Below are 14,158 nucleotides of genomic sequence, written 5' to 3'. Positions count from 1 at the left end.
ATATGAAAGCTATATTAGCCGAACAGAGGAAACCAGGGAACCGATGTACTAAATTTTGCTGTGACAACACGTTCCAAGTATATTATATGCTCTGACCTATTTTCTCTGTGCTCCACTGGTCTTTTAACATTGGCCTATGAACATAACAGGCATGAGCCTTACTGACTCCGTACAACCAACAGGTCTCACCAGTCTGCCATGCGGCATTTCATACCCTTCACCACAAGGCCCTGATGCCAGCACCTCGAGGTGTCTGTGTGTCTCCGAGCACAAGAGTGCAACAAGGTCTGCTTTCCCATCATTCACTGTGAAGTCCTAAATGTGTGATTCTGCAGAGGATCCCACAGAGCTGTGGAAAGCCCCAAAGTCTTTGAGCCAGACGAGCCGAGGGAGGATGCTGGGAGAAGAAATATTCACAGTCAACAGAGAGAACAGTAACAGTCTACAACTCATGTTACCACATCTGAACTGGTCCAGCATATTTAGGTAGGTTAAGTAAAAGTAGAAGTACACCAATGCAAAAAATACTCCACAACAAGTACAAGTCCTGCATTCAAAAGCTTACTCAAGTAAAAGTATAGTCTTATCAGCTAAATGTAAAGTTAAGCAGTTGAATGAATACTGTCAGTGTTATATTATCATATAACCTATTCTTAGATTATTATTTCATAAACTTCCAGCAAACCTCTGCCAAAACAGCATATCGTCAGTTAAAGGCTAACGGTCCCATGTACAAATAAAAATAAAAAATAAATAAAACAGTAGTGGAGTGAGACTTACCTGCGGTTCTGGAGTCTGGTGTGAACTTGTAGATGCATGGTCCAGATATGGATCCCGTCAGGTTTCTGAATGTTAATAAATCAAGCGCACCTTCTTGTTTTTTGTAGCTACTGTCCATTGTAGCACATAGATAGATAGATAGATAGATAGATAGATAGATAGATAGATAGATAGATAGATAGATAGATAGATAGATAGATAGATAGATAGATAGATAGATAGATAGATAGATAGATAGATAGATAGAGATAGATAGATAGATAGATAGATAGATAGATAGATAGATAGATAGATAGATAGATAGATAGATAGATAGATAGATAGATAGATAGATAGATAGATAGATAGATAGATAGATAACTTTATTTATTCCCTAGGGGAAAGTCAGGTGTCCAGCATTTATTGCGTTTCTGGCTACATTAGTCGGTCGGAAAACAAACGGTCGGGGTGCTTAACCACCTCACCTGTCGGCCACCTGTCTCCATGGATACAACGCACGTGTATTCGCATACGTTCTAACTTACGTAGTCAGCTCTGTGAATTGGTATCCAGTGCTGCGTCTTGTTGCTGTTGCTCTTTTCTGCGCAGTTTCTAAGGGGTAAGTCAAACATCGTAATGGGCGGCCGATTATTTCAGTGTGTGCAAATGTAGGAGACAGAGTTTCAGCACGAGGAGTGAGTAAAAATGAAGACTGAGACCGAGTGAGTGGACTGTACTGAAGGGAAATACTATAGCAGACAGGGTTACTAGGGGTGACGACGCACAGGACGAGGAGACAGCGGAGAGAGTGAGTAAGTGAGTAAACAGTAGCAGAGAGGGAGAGAGAGGGTGAGAGACCTCTATAACAATAATCCCCAGTGAAGTTACTGAAGTTAGACGTGGCTGCGCTCACATATATGTCGCTTTGCGGACTTTTGGTGGATTTAAATCACCCGCAGACTCGCGGCTGACTTGTCCATGAAGACCCTGTCAGATTGTGGACAGGTGAGTGAGCCTATCAGCCTTCAGGTTGTGATCGTGAGTAGGTTTTGTATACAAACAACACGCGTCTTCTGGACTGTGGGATTATCTCTCAGGTGTCACAGGTTTTGTCACACCTTTTGAAGAATAATAAAAAAAAATTCTTCGATCAGTTTTCTAAGGCGACTGTGTCCCAGTGGAAATAAACACCATAGAGGTGCATCTATTGATGTTATACTACTTTACTTTCTTTTACTTTTTTGAATGAAGTTTGAGAAAACTTTTTGCCTTTTGACAGGTGACAGCTTCTGACTGCCCAATGGAGAAATATGAAAAGCTGGCCAAAATCGGTGAGGGCTCCTATGGAGTGGTGTTCAAATGCAGACACAGGGATACTGGACAGATAGTAGCCATCAAGAAGTTTGTGGAATCTGAAGATGACCCGGTCATCAAGAAGATAGCATTGAGAGAAATACGCATGCTGAAGGTGAGCAGAGACTATTATCACCCTCTACTATCAAGTTTGTTCACACTGCAGGTGGACATGTGCAGGCACACAGGTACACATACATGCTGACACAGTGTCCATATTCTCTGTTGGTCCTGCAGCAGCTGAAACACGTGAATCTGGTCAACCTGCTGGAGGTCTTCAGGAGGAAAAGACGGCTCCACTTGGTGTTTGAATTCTGTGAGCAGACGGTCCTCAATGAGCTGGACAAACACCCACGAGGGTAAGTCGGCCAACACAACAGTGTGTGCAACAAAACTGTCACCTCCTTACATGTTTGTACGTATTCACTCTCTGTAAGCTGTTCTTCATTAGAACAGCAGTGACTTCTGGGAGATACTGAAGGGCCACATGCACAGAAGCTGAATATAATCATTCACTTTTCAGTCTCGGAGGTCTATCAGGTATCCTCTCTGAGAATCCATGACAAAATGTAGAAAGTAACCAAGCTCATTTCCTCAAGTACTAAAAGGTACTTATACTTTACTTGAGTGCTATCATTCTATGCTACTTTATATTTCTATTTGGCTACATCTCAGTGTTTTAGACCACTGCCTTTCTGTAACTTCTAGTTACTTTGCAACTAAGATTTTGCCTTTTGCCTTTATGCAGCCTTGCTGTTGCATAAGTGGTACTTTTACTTTTGATACTTTAATTATATTTTGCTGATAACCCTTCCGTATCTGTGCTGAAATACGGTTTTAATGCAGGATCTTTAGTAGTAATGGAGTATCTTTAGATTTTTATCTAGTTTTAATTCATCTGTTTACCCTGCAATTTAGCAAAGAACTCACTGTTTGCATTTATTCATTATGGGCACTGCCCAAACAGCAGCAGAAAGGAGCGGGCTGAATTACAAAGAGGGAGTAAAGACGGTTGCCAAGAGATTTCAAAGACATGGAAATGCCAGCAGCAGAGTCAGGGAGGAGCAGCTCAATCTAAAGCAAAAGATTAAAGTATTTAGGGAAAATGGTTCTTCTCTTTGCTCCATGCTTTGAGCACACCTCACTCCATCTATGGTCATAAGATAAGATTTTAGTTTTGTTTTTGTCATGTGAAGTCACATAGCAAGGCTAAGCTACAATGGCTACTTGCTGTCTGACCATTTTTCTTTTTCTCTCAAGGCTGTGCAGCAGAAACTCTAGCTGCGCCTGAAAACAAAGGCGCTGTTGCTGCTAGAGACAGGACTAGAGTTACCTAGGTGACAAGAGGGCTGTGTAAAGCACCACTTCTTTTTTTAAATTGTGGGAATAATAGATGAAGAAAACTTGTGTTTTGTTTCTCTTACAACAATCAGTATTCCTCTGTCTGTTGTTCTCTGCAGGGTACCCGAGGCTCAGCTGAAAAGTATAGTGTGGCAGACTCTGCAGGCTGTTAACTTCTGCCATAAGCACAATGTCAGTATATTTCATTATTATATTCTCTGGGGTTGTAATATAGGTTTGGGGTTTTCAGGACTAACTTGGAATAATACTCTCATGACATTACATTGAAGTTACTGGTCTCTGTAATCATTTCCTCCTCTCCATACTGGCCATTAAGTTATCCATTTCTAGTGTGACTACACAGTAAAAGATAGGGGACAAAGTCCACAGCTTCATGTTGGCTGAAGTTGATTTTAAAATGCATTTTCTTTTTACAGAACAAGTATTGTGAATTTTGTCCAACATATTTTACAGAGCAGTTGAAAAGGAGAAATGTCTCTAGGAACAAATGACTCTCTACCTCTGGCATCTGATTATTGTTTTATAATAGAATCTAACTACCTGAGCACTTTTAACCTGAATCAATGAAATTACTATTAATCATTATTATATCATGGTAATACTGTTTGCAAGAGCAATCTTATTTTAGTGTAGAGTGTATGTTGATATTATATACAGAAAGGTCCAAAAGTCTCAGACCACCTTCAGGCCAGAATGGGAACATAGGCATGTTTAAAATGAATGAGAATTAATAAGAAAAATATATATAAACATATAGAATTTTTATATACATGTTGTTTTAATAAACTTGCCTATATGAATTAAATATATATTGTTAACATATATGGTCACAACATGTTACACCATATAGAAATTCATCATATTTGTAATATATGTACATATAATAACATATCCCCTTATAGGGACATATATATCATACATTACATTTCTGTGTGGGTAGTTAACTTGCTCACTGTGGCTCCTTGCTTGAAATATGTTTAAATCCCAGAACTGTGCAAAACCAGCTTATATCTGACAGGCTCTTTTTTCAAAACAAAATATTAGCTTGGAAAACTTCTGAGAAGTGACTGAAGCTGTCCATCAGGAGCCCAGGTTTCAATATGAAAATGTGTATAGTTGCTATTGTTCTTCCACATTAATTCCTATTCTAGTGAGCGTTAATATAAGCCTCTTTCTGTGTCACTAAGAGTCTGTGTATCATGTTGCCTAAATCCCTGATCCCTAAGCCTTTATGTTGCAGTGCATCCACCGTGATGTAAAGCCAGAGAACATCCTCCTGACCAAAACCGGAGTCATAAAGCTCTGCGACTTTGGCTTCGCCCGCATTCTGAGTAGGTCATCCAGAGAGCCAGTGCTTTATGTGCATTTAGTGTTAATGCTCCTCTAATGACTTATTCAGCACGGAACCTTTATCATCTCCTGCTGATCTCCTCCTCACTTTCAGTGTTTCAATAAATGCATTGCAAAGGAGGAGCATCCAGCCAGTTAGTGCGTCTCTGTGTAGCGTGTCTCTGTTTACCCTCCCTGCCTTAGGTTTCAGTGTTATGTTACCATACATTAACATGTAGTCAATCAGCATGCCTTGTAATCCCTTCTTCTACAATGTACTTGTTATTTAGTGTTCATTATTCAGTATCTTAAGTGTGTATTGTGTCCATTCAAGTCATCTACATCTGTGTGTGTGTGTGTGTGTGTGGTTGCTATACTCAGCGGGACCAGAGGATGACTACACGGACTACGTAGCGACCCGCTGGTACCGGGCCCCTGAACTGCTGGTTGGAGATACTCAGTACGGGCCTCGTGTGGACGTGTGGGCTCTGGGCTGTGTCTTTGCTGAGCTGCTCCACGGGAACCCACTCTGGCCCGGGAAGTCTGACGTCGACCAGCTCTACCTCATCCGAAAAACTCTAGGTACACCGATGAATAATCTACCTGTGGATGCACTTGCACAAACTTACATGCATAATTATGAAGGTCACTATACAGATCACATGACATTACTTGACAGGTCCCAAGATTAGCTGATGGACTTACTCATAGCTCAGTTTTTAAATTCATGTTAGGATCACAAAAAAAAAAAAATCACACACTGCTGTGGTTTGATTCTTTTGCTTTCACACCACAAACAAACTGCAGCAGTTAGCTTGAGAAACAGATCTGCCTTTTCAAGCAGTCTTGGTACCGTTGTTTGGTCACCTGACAGCTTTCATAAGATAACTAAGACCTAACGGGAAAATGCAGCAGAGTTAGTTTGAACTGGACCAGTTAGGTTAGGTGTGAAAGAGCCTTTAAGAAACATGAGTAGGAAACTCTTTTACAAGGCTTCTACAATACAAAACTTCTCTTGTGGGTTTGTTGAATCAGTATAGAAATCAGGCCTTGCTATTTTATTTTGAGTGCACCAGTGACATGTACTATGGATGTTTTAGATCTCAGTTCAACTTTCGCTTAAGGTTTCTTAAGGTTTGTAAACCATTTACCACACGCAACCACTGATGCAAATTTTGGCAGCAGATGAAGATTCTGATTCTCTCGTTTCTGACCTCAGGTGACCTGATCCCTCGTCACCAGCAGGTCTTCCGCTCTAACGTTTTCTTCAGTGGAGTCAGTATTCCTGAGCCTGACACAACGGTACGAACCCACTGTTACAACTGGGAAGGAATGATGTTGTTACCGGAGAGGTGATGGAGTGTGGTGAAGGTGTAGTTACTCCCCATTTGTTTGTGCTCTTAGGAACCCTTGGAAAAGCGCTTCCATGGAGTGTCCCCTCACGCCCTGCAGGTTATGAAGGTATGTTACGTTTATGTTTAATAGATACGAACCCACTGGAAATGACTGGTATGCGGTATACTGTATGTTGGCCAATAAGTAATAAAAAGTACAGAAAAGCTAAACTACTACATGTTTTGAGGTATTGTATAAACAGTGCTGCCATTACATACTGTCACAATACTTTAATAATCAAAATTAAGGTATCCTTTTAGAAAAATATTATAGTCGTTTTTAGGTTAATAAAGGAGTATTTGGGTATTGTATCTGCCAATGCGTCGTGCTAACTCTGTACATCTCTGTGTTGAGCAGTCATGCCTGGTGATGGACCCGTCTCTCCGGCTGTCCTGCGAAGAGCTGCTGGAGCTGCCCTATTTCCAGGAAGAAGGAGGAACCAACTGGGTCCGCGAGGGTGAGCGCCCAGGAAGACGACACGACAAAGGCACCCGGCGCCGACAGGCAGGGGTAAGTATGAAACATGGTGGCTTCGGGTTAATCCTGTAAGAAATCATTTCCTAAACCCCAAACCTACACCTAACCTCCACCTGCTTTAAATCTGGGTCATCCAGCTGTACTCCACCCAAAATCTGCTTTCTTTTATCTATTATATATTATTATGCTCCAAACTGCTAAAGTATGATACACAGCTTACATTTGTCGGTAATCTGAGAGCTGCTTCCAACAAGCTACTTCCTTACTATTGCCATAGATTGAACACTTGCATGAGTTCAGACTGATCACAGCTGCTGATCTCTGAGATAGGAAACTACCAGCTTTTAGCAGCCACAAGGACAAGGACAATTCCTCTTACTGCATTTTTATCACTAGCCACCCTGTCCGAGCATCATCAATTAAAAATTGTTTGAGATGTGCACAGAGGATAGCTCATGTGGTTTACTCATGGGATCTTTCCCTCTCTCTCTTTCTAGGCGCAGTACCTGCCTCAGTTACCAAACAGCAATATCTCACCAGCACCAGATGTCAAGAAGCAAGTGAAGCATAAATATCACCTGCCCAACATCTAACAAAGCAACAAACTGGTCTACAAGTTTGTGCCTGAACTGAAACAACATGGACGCTTTGTGCAATTATCTGAATACAGTTTAATTTGAAAATACTTATACACTGGGTGTGAGTGAGAAAGTATTTTTAATTCTGTGATCGCGTTCACTTGTCCACAGACATCATTATTTTATATTCTTTACATAACAAACAATAGTTAGGGCAGTTGCAGGTTAGGCAACACACTACGATTACCAAAGAATGCACACTCCATGTGGTCGGTGCTGAAGACTGTTTGCACCAAACACAATGGGCGCTGCATTTTAACACCTCTATAAGGATCATATAAAATATAGATTAGAATCACCAGTGTGCCATCATCACTTGGACATGGATACTGGAGTTTTCTTGTTTTCTGCAGTAACTGATTCCCACACAGGTTCATACTGGCCATTGACTATGTAATACAATACTGTAGGATTAATCTATTCAACAAGCGAGTCAATAAAACACCATTTCAGTTGTATTTATGTTCAGATACATTTCATTATAAAAATATGATGATTAAATGCATTTAGCTTTAGGTTCAGTAAACATATTGTTCATTTTGTATTATAAAAAGGAACTGATGTGTAACTTCCTGACTCAGTCTTGCTAAGGTCTAATACAAGCTGCCATGAAGGCTGATACGCTACGTAATTTGATGGGTTCTAATCAAATCGCAGCCCCAGTCTTCGACAACGATCCCCGAGGTCTGACATGGACGTCCACTCTGTTGCTCAGACACAAGACAGTGATACACTGGAACATGCATCAACACACTGACAGCCTGACACACCGCTTGACTGATCACCTGACCTTGAACTTATCAAATTACTGACGCAACTCCTTGTTATACCTCACTGTGCTGAGGGCTGTAAACCTGCAGGTTAAGGCCCTACAGCTGGTCTCAAGACGATTGATGGAATTTTAGTAAATATGAGGTATTTCTTGTTTCATCAGTAAATTAAGCATGAAGATAACTGTATACTGATATATAGTGTGATTCATGCAGTTTTCTTCAAAAGCAAACTACCCCAGAAAAAGTACATGCAGTCAAATGTATGTGCACTGTGTATTCTGGGTGAGAAAAAAAAGAGAAGCAGCATAATGACAAACAGGAAGCGAGGTATTAAGTGACTATTACACTGTAAAATAAGGCACTGGCACATAGAATATGTGTAAACGCGAAGAGGACGTGGTCAGACAAGACCATTTTGGTGAAGTCATGGCATATGTCAAAGTTACAAGCACAGGAGAAAGAAATATTTGTGTTTGAAATTGTTTGGAATTAGGTCCCTTGGTATCCAATAATCAACTTTTCAGAGGTTGAGGGTCAGATGAAAGGCTGAAAACAGAGGGCCGTGCCGTCACCGAGGCGTGGCAATGATGTCGTACCTGCGAGGCACATTGGCAAAGCCACTGCACTCAGGGCTGAGGTCTACACCGTCAGGTCCTCCAGGGCAAGAGAAGGTGAAACGCTGCAAAAGTGACACCAAGAAGAGGAAGATCTCCATGCGAGCGAGGGACTCCCCGACACAGGATCTCTTTCCTGAAAGATAACCACAAACCAATGAGAATGAAAATTAAAATTTATTGTAGGGACTGGGTTTATAATTAGCCTTTTAAGCTCGGAGCTTAAGCATGACAACACTAACATCTGCTAAGCAAGCAGGTCCAATGTTCAGCTACAATGTCTTGAGCAAAATCAAAAGGGCAGTTACTGCATAATTTACCTGCAGAAAACGGCAGGAACACAGGATTTTTCTTAAAATTGCCATTTTGGTCCAGAAAGTGCTGTGGGTTGAAGGACCATGGGGTTTCCCACTGTTTTTCCTCTTTCAGCACAGAGTGCAACAAGGGAATAATCACTGTATCCTGTTGAGACAAGACGTCATATCAGATGGAACATGTTGTGTTTTCTGTATCAATAACACTGTGTGATGAAACTAGAATACCTTAGGGATTGTGTAACCCCTGAAAGAGATGTCCTGGAGGGAGTAGTGAGGGACGCTAAAGGGGGTAATATCCATTAGACGCTGAACTTCATGGAGAACTGCATCTGTAAAGGGGAGGGACTTCCTGTCCTCCATAAAAGGACAACGCTCCTGTCCAATCACAGCATCAATCTCCCGCTGCATGTTCTCTTCAGAATGAGGAAAACACAGGTATTTAACTAGTGCAGAAACACTTAATTAATCAATTAGTAAATCAGTTCTCATTAATCATTTAAGTGACTCATAAAGCAAAAACACCCTGCCAACATTTATTAATTGATTCTAGCTTTTATATTTCACACATGCTTGAAATTCATCTCTGGAGTGAAGTACAGTGAATGTACGTAACAGTAGAACACATGCTCATCAGCATTCATCAACATTACATGCAACCAATGACAAGAGCTACAATGTCCTGAGTCTATTAAAGAATATTTATGTGAACCTACAATGATCATTGTATAGTCAAGATGTGTTTAAAAGAAAGAAGGTTAAAAAATGTATTTAATGTAAAAGTCATTAGACCAGTTTCTAGATTCTCTTTTAGACTGGTTTCCCCTGGTTGAGACCTACCCTGTATTTTGGGGTATTTGATCAGCACAGTTATTGCAAATCTGATGGTGGAGCTGGTGGATTCTGTTCCTGCCAGGTACAGATTCAACACTGTAGACACTAAGTTGTCATAGTGGAACTCGGTTGTGGGAATGTGCTTTTCCTTAAAGGACAAAATAAAAACCATTTGACCGTTATGACAATACAACTTTACAGCAGGATCAACATTCAAGATGTTAAAACACACTCCGGTGAGTTCCTCTGTGCACACAGTGGTCTGAAGTTCTCTGTCATACCTGACCGAGTCTCATGAGGAAGCAGTCGATGTAATCTCTGGGTGAGCTGGGGTCCAGCGTGTCCTCATGTTCCTGGATCTTTTTCATGATAAACTCTCTCACCTCTTCAATTTTGGCAAACATATTGTGATGTCGACCCGGCACCCATTCCATCAGCCGAGGGAAGATATTATACATCTGTGATGGGGGGGGGGGGAAATCACTGAATAATGTATTAGCTGAGTAAGAAGTACCTGCCAACCTTTGGTATTTGAGGTGTTACATAGAAAAAGAAGCACTGACCCTCACTGCATGCAAACCTCAAATCATTCCCTAAGGGTCTGACTGAAAATAAATCACCACCAAAAAGAAAGTTTTTCTGTATCATGGCAACTGTACTTTTGCAGGAGGAATTGAACATAATAATGGGTTAAAGAAAACAGAAACAGGCGAAACACAAAGCAAACATGCTATTTAGTTTAACATATACTGAACATAACATTTAGAAAAAAAAACTGCAATAAAATTGAGCAAATTAAACAAATTTACCAATTTGACAACTGCAAACACAAACCTACAACGATGCTGCGCTTCAAACACAAAAGACTTGATACAAAAGGATTTAATAAAATGTAATGCTAGGTGTACAGACAGTATCTCCAACAGTATCTGAATGATTGGTGAATGTGCTTGTTGCTTGAGCTTGATGCAGCATGTAACATCTCTTTCTAATCAGCTATAGAAGTTATTGCAGTTATAAATGAGCTAATGGTGAGGTTCCTTCAGTATTAGTAAATATCAGATCATTAATTGCTCATTTAATGCTGGAGGATTTTACTCAAAAGCACAAAGGTTCACCCTAACCACCATCCCACCCACCCAACACTCTGCATCACATTCTCTGCACCACCTCCTCCTCTTACCTGACCCCAGGGACTGCTGATAACTTTCAGGACTTCTGAGATTGTCTGCAGAAGGTGGAGGAAGTGATCATCGTCATAGCTGAAGCGCTGACCAAACACCAAGCAGCAGATCACATTGGACACAGTGCAGCTCAAGAAGTAGGTTGGATTAAAAGGTGTAGCTGGAAAAAAGGAGGAAAAAGTGCTCATTAAATGTTCAGTGTGACCCGTGGCTTTCGACAATTAGAAAAGAGAACATAATCAAAATCATTTCACTACCTGGGAACAAATCTTACAATATCATAAACATATAATACTGCCATCATTAGGAAGAGAATCAGCAACTGATGAGATCATTCACACTTCTAAACTGTAGGTAAACCTCAGTGTTTTAAAAGATTTAATAGGTTTACAAGACATTTTATAAGATGGCTAATTTAATTTAGCATTCTATCGCACTAATAGGACACATATTAAATTATTAAATAAAATGTGCTCCTGCAGAGAGGAAAAGGATCAATTGTGGTATCAATAATACCATCGATAATCACATATTCATAAACTCTCAGTGTGATTTCAGTGAACAGATGACATTTCATCCTCCTACATGTTCTGCAGAAACTACCAAAAGATCACCATGTTAACAGTCAGGCTACTGACGACATAATAACACTGACTTAATTGTGTTACTGTGTTGCATAGACTTTCCATTTAGACAGCATATACTACTACACCATCAGCACGCTTGAATGAATAACTTCAGCTTGGGGAATCAACCATCAAATACTTATGTACGTGACAAAAGTATGATTGAAAGGTCCAGGACAGATACTAAATGGACCTTGTGATAAGATTGTAACAAATTAAATTTCAGTCTCAACTATATCAAAGTTCCTGTTTACAAGGATGGCAGTGATGAATTGGTCTCAGGCAAAACATCATCCCCTGTCAATACAAAATTTGGAGAATACAATCATTCAGTATGAATCTGCATCCCAGTTTGCCTCGTGGTATCACACACACACACACACACATTAGCTTGCTCTCAGTTGAGTTTTGGCAGTGAGAATAGAGAGAGAGAGAGATCTGTTCTTGCACATTTAAATCTGTATATCAGGGCTGTATATATATCAACAGAGCAAACACACACACAAGGCATGCACAGTCATTCTCACACATACATACCTTTGGTACTGTTTATGTGGGCCACCAGATGCTTGCTCTCTTCCTGGATCCACTCTTCCATCCCCTTCCGTCCCATTCCAAAGTCTCTTAGGGTTGTGAGGGTGAAACGTCGCAACTGCCGCCAGCGTTCTCCATTGCTGATTCCCAAACCTTTTTAAAAATGTAGAAACTCATTATAAATCATGATAAACAACTCTTGCCACATCCAGAAATGCTCAAGAACAGACAGGAAGAGGAGTATAGGGATCTGAAGATGGCCTTCAGTGAATGGGAGAACTGCCTCCTTCTGAACACCTCCAAGACCAAGGAGATGGTCATCGACTTTCGGAGGTGTGGGCCCACCCTTCAGCCAGTCAACACTCGAGGGAAGGACAGTGAGGTGGTGCACACTTATAAATACCTAGGTGTGCACCTGGACAGTAGACTGGACTGGTCCCTGAACACGGATGCCATCTACGGGAAGGTGCAGAGCCGGATCTTTTGCCTCAGGAGGCTCAGGTCCTTTGACGTCTGCAGTGAAATGCTGCACATGTTTTATCAGTCAGTGGTGGCCAGTGGACTCTTCTATGCTGCAGTCTGCTGGGGCGGCAGCATGTCAGACACGAAACCAAGTAGACTGGACAAGCTGGTAAAAAAGGCTGGGTCTGTGCTCGGGATCAATAAAATATCTATCTACCTGGCCTCCACCTACAGAAGAAGCAGGCAGTGCCCCTGTCTGCACTGATAAACAGTCAGTAACACTGTTGGGGCGGTAAGGAGCAACAGGTCACTGTCTTCCAACTTTAAGCCAGAAGAAATCAGTGAAACAATGATGCGCAGCCCAGTATTAAGGACAGAGAAAGTCCTACCATATTACCATAGCCCTTGGTGACTCTGATCAGGAAAGGAAGAGGAACTCTGCCACTGAAGTCCTCTGCCTGGTCCAGCAGTGCCTCCTTCACAGCATCATACCCCACCAGAACCACAGTGCGCTGCTGGCCCAGGTACACGGTCATCACGGGGCCATAGGTTTCACTGAGCTGGAGGTTAAACAAAGCAATAAATATGCACTGGATTCTTGACAGGGTGTGCAACGAGAAAGACAAAGCAAACACACCCAAAGTGCACAGCAGCGAGCAAAAGGGGATCCTGGGAATCTTAGCAAACACATATCACTGACACACACGTCATGCAAACATAAAACTATAACCGAGACTTAGTAAGAGAAAAATAAATCAGCTGAAGTACACTTGAAATACATATACTACATATATTTCTTTTGACAAGTGAGAATGGCAAAAACTGAACTGTGAGTCAGCAGAGTAATTTAGGCATTCAAGTAGTATGACTCAGTGTATTTACAGACAGTGGCCAGAACAAACGAACAGGACGTTACACACACAACCAAGGGCAGCAAAGCTAAATATTGTTATGTGCAGACAAGTAGGTGGAAAAACATGACAGAGCAGCCAAACCTCTCACTCTCACCTTTCGCAGAGATTTGAACGGAGCTCTTTTGTCCAGCTGAGGCAGATTCCCTACGACAGGCAGGCCTGGGGGTCCCGGGGGTAAACACAGCTGACTGCGGCTCTTCAAGCTCAACAGCCACAGCAAAGCAATGATTAGTCCCGCTAAAATCAGCGTGCCAGAGACCTCCATAATACTGCACAACAGGAGGCATCGAGCTGTGTCCTCACACACGTCTAACTTGTTGTGGACCGATTATGTAACCGTGTCAGCCGCCCAACCTTTGGCCTCATTTTTCTGTTGATTTATGGAAAGCGGCCTAGTAGGAAATAGAAGTTAGTAATTGTTTTTTTTTTCCTTGTTTTTTGTTTTTTTTTATCTTTTTTTTTTTTTTAGAAAACTTTATTTACACAGTGGACCATACAAGTTGCAACAACAGTAAAAAGGCAATGTGTGGTCGAGGTGCACAGATCATAATACGTAAAAAATAAATAAATACATTCAAATAAAAACATTC

At 41.2% G+C, this 14,158-nt stretch overlaps 2 protein-coding genes across 8 annotated transcripts; one reads left to right on the top strand and one right to left on the bottom strand.

The window, feature by feature from the left end:
- Positions 1 to 1,052: 1,052 nt before the first annotated feature.
- On the top strand, positions 1,053 to 7,771 carry LOC130168305 (cyclin-dependent kinase-like 1). 7 transcript variants are annotated; one of them, XM_056375058.1, is made up of 10 exons: positions 1,053 to 1,378; positions 2,039 to 2,227; positions 2,350 to 2,471; positions 3,573 to 3,645; positions 4,715 to 4,805; positions 5,185 to 5,385; positions 6,023 to 6,105; positions 6,208 to 6,264; positions 6,556 to 6,708; positions 7,173 to 7,771. In XM_056375058.1, the coding sequence occupies exons 2-10, from the start codon at positions 2,060 to 2,062 to the stop codon at positions 7,266 to 7,268; spliced, it is 1,044 nt and encodes a 347-aa protein (XP_056231033.1). In that variant the 5' UTR covers positions 1,053 to 1,378; positions 2,039 to 2,059; the 3' UTR covers positions 7,269 to 7,771. The 7 variants fall into 7 exon arrangements, with proteins under 7 accessions (XP_056231033.1, XP_056231029.1, XP_056231031.1 ...); XM_056375054.1 differs by lacking the exon at positions 1,053 to 1,378 and adding an exon at positions 1,385 to 1,567; XM_056375056.1 differs by lacking the exon at positions 1,053 to 1,378 and adding an exon at positions 1,385 to 1,571.
- On the bottom strand, positions 7,374 to 13,968 carry LOC130168303 (cytochrome P450 2F3-like). Its single transcript, XM_056375051.1, has 9 exons — positions 13,663 to 13,968; positions 13,052 to 13,214; positions 12,196 to 12,345; positions 11,032 to 11,192; positions 10,130 to 10,306; positions 9,855 to 9,996; positions 9,243 to 9,430; positions 9,021 to 9,162; positions 7,374 to 8,836 (listed from the first exon to the last, which is right to left on the bottom strand). Exons 1-9 carry the CDS (start codon positions 13,831 to 13,833, stop codon positions 8,655 to 8,657), a joined length of 1,476 nt encoding a protein of 491 aa, XP_056231026.1. The 5' UTR covers positions 13,834 to 13,968; the 3' UTR covers positions 7,374 to 8,654.
- Positions 13,969 to 14,158: the final 190 nt, after the last annotated feature.

This window comes from Seriola aureovittata, chromosome 4, assembly GCF_021018895.1.
Source record: "Seriola aureovittata isolate HTS-2021-v1 ecotype China chromosome 4, ASM2101889v1, whole genome shotgun sequence".
Taxonomy (NCBI): domain Eukaryota; kingdom Metazoa; phylum Chordata; class Actinopteri; order Carangiformes; family Carangidae; genus Seriola; species Seriola aureovittata.
The sequence above is the reverse complement of the archived record's forward strand: the minus strand, read 5'-3'. Positions and strand labels throughout refer to the sequence as shown.